At 46.3% G+C, this 3,744-nt stretch overlaps 1 protein-coding gene across 2 annotated transcripts in view; it reads left to right on the plus strand.

The window, feature by feature from the left end:
* Nucleotides 1-2,047: 2,047 nt before the first annotated feature.
* The window catches only part of LOC108251229 (sodium channel protein type 4 subunit alpha), a 102,022-nt gene continuing 100,325 nt past the window's right edge, over nt 2,048-3,744 (plus strand). For both annotated transcript variants that reach the window (XM_037973131.1, XM_037973130.1), the window contains exons 1-3: nt 2,048-2,209; nt 2,697-2,840; nt 3,271-3,389. In XM_037973131.1, coding sequence (XP_037829059.1) covers nt 2,087-2,209; nt 2,697-2,840; nt 3,271-3,389 — 386 coding nt within the window. In that variant the 5' untranslated portion in view covers nt 2,048-2,086. The remainder of the gene's footprint in view (nt 2,210-2,696; nt 2,841-3,270; nt 3,390-3,744) is intronic.

Here is a 3,744-nt window from a genome sequence, read left to right on the forward strand (position 1 = left end):
TCACACTGCAGACCGAGTCTCTGCAGCTCAGAGACTAAAGATGTGTTCGTGCCGACAGGACTCTGCTTCATCTCTGGCCTGAATGAGGTCAGAGGTCAAAGTGTTGCAGATGGTTCTGTGTTTCAGAGTCACAGTAACGTCTCCTGGTTTTCCTCTCTTCGTCGGTCACGTTGTTGAGTCATTCTTTGTGTCTGTAAAGGATTTAAACTGTAGCTTGTTGCTTCTACTTGTTTATATTAGAAACTATGAGCCTAAATCTGAAGGTGTCTGAAGATGCTGTAGAGGATCAGAAACAGTCGTAGGTTTTCTGTCTCCTTCCACTCAGTGTGTCTCTGCTGGAGGACCGATGGTGTCCTCTCAGAGGTCAGAGGTCACATAGCCAAACTCTTGTTGACTTCCTTTGGATCTGAGCTTCCAAACAGGAAGTGAAGGCTCTCTTTAACTCTTCATATACCAACCAGCTTCTCAACAGCTTCTATATTACCCAGCATGCTTTGCTTCCTCCTGTGTTTCCATCATGGCCGCCCCCACAGATCCTTCCTGTCGTCTGTAATCAGAGCTCTGATGTTCAGGAGGATTCAGAGGAACAGGAAGAGGAACCTGGAGTTTCACAACAAAGCTCTTCAAAATAAGAGTCTTAGATGATTACAACCCTAAGCCCCAAACTGTTTGGCTTCAGAGAAGAAAGTTTATGGTTGTTGGAATTTGATTTACATTTCATTTAAAACCAAGTATTTTATGTTGTGAGTGTGTCAGCGTGTTATTCCAGCGGCGTCCGGACAAACATGGCGGCAGGAAGCGTTTTGTACGTGACAAAGTGCTGCAGCAGAATGGAAACCAGGACTGACGAGTTCATCAGGAGCTACTGTACTCCAAGTGTGTGTGTGTGTGTGTGTGTGTGTGTGTGTGTGAGAGGCCGAGTGGATGACAGCGTCTGATAAGAACAGAAAACAGAACCAGATCTGCCTTTTATGTGGACGGACACACACACACACGCACGCACACACACACACACACACACACACTCCTGAGAAATCTGATTTGGGAGCTGTGAAGAATAAATGCATGAAGGCTTGAAAAACGAGGCCTGTCTGATCATTCAATTATGATCTGAGGCAGATGGTCTGAACACACACACACCTGTTACACACACACCTGTTATACACACACTTCCTCTGTTTAACACTATCTGAAGCTAACTCTATTAGCTGCTAATTTAGCTCACTTTCTTCTTCTAGCCTGAATTTGATTGCTACGAGTTAGCGGCTAACGTAGTTAGCTTCTTTGGCGATTTATTAGGTTTTTAGCCACTTGAAGCTAACCGCTAACCTTTTGTTGCTAACTGCTGACATTGCAACACTAATATCCAGTCTTTCTAGTTTTCAAAGTGAGGACGTGGAAACGATCTGAACAGTTGAAATATTAGAGTTTAACTCTGACGGGTCTGGTTGCCATCTTGAAACCACTCTCACCAATGGAAACGCTGTTTTACAAACATTTATACTCTCACTAAAGTTGCATTGCACGGTTGTTTCCATAGAGTTTCATGATTTGCAGGTTGTGGTTGTAGCAGCTAATGGCTAACCCTTTAAAATCTGCTGACTAAGTGTGACTCAATGGCTGGAAAAATGCTGTTTAAATCTTAGATCTGATGACAAATTGATTGTCCACCCTCCCGTCGTTATCTTCCCTTGAAGTTGGTTTTGTCGATGAAACAGGAAGTAACCCAAACTGAACGCGCTGAGAGGTCCTGCTGATCCAGGTGGGACTGATCTTCCATCAGGTCGGTTCCTCCGGCTGATTGCCGCCTTTTTAAACGGTCTGAGTGGCGGTTTAATGACAAGCACGTGATGCTGGGGTCGGCTCGCAATCATCACATGAGTGAAGAAGTCGTTCAATCACTCGAATCAAACGCTCCTCGTCTCATGACTCAACAGGTGTTTGAACGGCCTGACGTCAGATTCCACGGTTTGAGTTGATGTTGTACGACAGAGTTAAGCTGCTGTTCAACACCATAAACCCAAAGTTGTGTTTGTGTCTGCAGCTGGTAAACTGGGCCAGTTAGCAGCAGGATCAGGATGAGAAGATGGCTGGCTGTGTGTTTCCAATGGGACCAGAGAGCTTTAAGCGCTTCACGCCGGACTCCCTGGCGGCCATTGAGCAGCGCATCGCCCAGGAGAAGGCCCGCCGCAACAAGGAATACCAGGAGGTACGCACGCGCACGATGACGCCGCAGACGGTAAATTCTGATTAATGATGACATCATTAAGCTCCGCCTAGTTTTGGGCTTCCTTCCCAGAGTTGGTTTTATGCAAACAGCCACCGTTAAAAATAAACATTTCAGAACCGCCAGCAGGAACGTGACGGTTCTGATCCGGTGCCGGTGAAACGTTAGACCCAAACCTGGCAGCCTGTTTGACTTCACCAGGATAAAACCCATCAGGTGTTAGCCTGCGAGCTAACGGTTAATTAATGCCCAAAGTTAAGCTAAAAACGAGTTATTTCAGTTTGGCTCAAATGATCCTGAACCTCCTGTAACCGGGTCAGATCCCGACGGTCAGAAAGGTTCTTTTTGTTGTTGCAGAACAACCAGTGGGGACCAGAACGGATAGTTGAGGGTAAAAACATGGTCGCAGCTGCGTTCAGTTAGGTCAGGCTGCAGACGATAAACGAGCTGCTTTGTGGGTTGGTTTCAGGACCTGGGCAACGTGGAGCTCCCCCGGGCCCGGCCCGACCTGGAGGCAGGAAAACAGCTGCCTCGCATCTTCGCCGACATCCCGTCACACCTGGTGGGTGTTCCCCTGGAAGACATCGACCCGTACTACTTCAGGAACAAGAGGGTGGGTCACCGGTGCTGGTTCTGTTTAATTAGATTACTTCACTGAGACCCAGCAGAATCTGGGACACAAAACAAAACATCTCCAGAACCAAACTCACTTTAGGGCCACATTTTTAGATTTCTCCTCCTTCTGTAAATAAAAGCAAATTAAAATCTTTGCATAAATGATTAAAATGCTTCTTTTTAATTTCCCTGCTGTTCTCGGTTTGACTCTGAGGGTCCAGAGTTCTGGTCTGTCCTCTGTCTGTTGGCTCCGTTCATGTGTTCATCCAACAATGAGCCTGGAACATGTTGAAGAATGTTTGTTTTTGATTAACAATCTGAATCTGGGACGTTGGTGGCCCTGGAGGTCCGGGACTCGTCTTTAGTTTCCTGTTTTCAGCCTCGTTGTTTGGAAGCTGGAATAAACTCCATGTTTTTTTCTCCTGCAGACTTTCATAGTGCTGAACAAAGGGAAGGCCATCTTCCGTTTCAGCGCCACCTCGGCGCTCTACACCTTCAGCCCGTTCCATCCCATCCGCAGAATCGCCATCCAGATCCTGGTCCACTCATATCCTTTGCTGCGGGGGTCAGAGGTCAGAGGTCAGGCCGGGAGGCCGGCTGAGGGTGGAGGCAGATTTCTGCTCACTGATGTTTAAACAGAACCGAGATAATTAGATGATTAAAGGGACATTCCACTCATTAGTGTCAGATTTAAAGGAGGATTTCAGATATTTTCACTGTCTAGACTTGACTGTCTTCATGTAATGAATCAGTCTAATCAGGAAAAAAGTGCTGGATATTTTGTGATAAATACACAAATACAATATAAATAAAGACTAGCCTTTAGCTTGTCTTTATCTACAAACTGAACTCCATCCATCCATCCATCCATCCATCCATCCATCCATCCATCCATCCAACCA

The sequence above is a fragment of the Kryptolebias marmoratus genome, linkage group LG21 (genome assembly GCF_001649575.2).
Source record: "Kryptolebias marmoratus isolate JLee-2015 linkage group LG21, ASM164957v2, whole genome shotgun sequence".
Classification (NCBI taxonomy): Eukaryota; Metazoa; Chordata; class Actinopteri; order Cyprinodontiformes; family Rivulidae; genus Kryptolebias; species Kryptolebias marmoratus.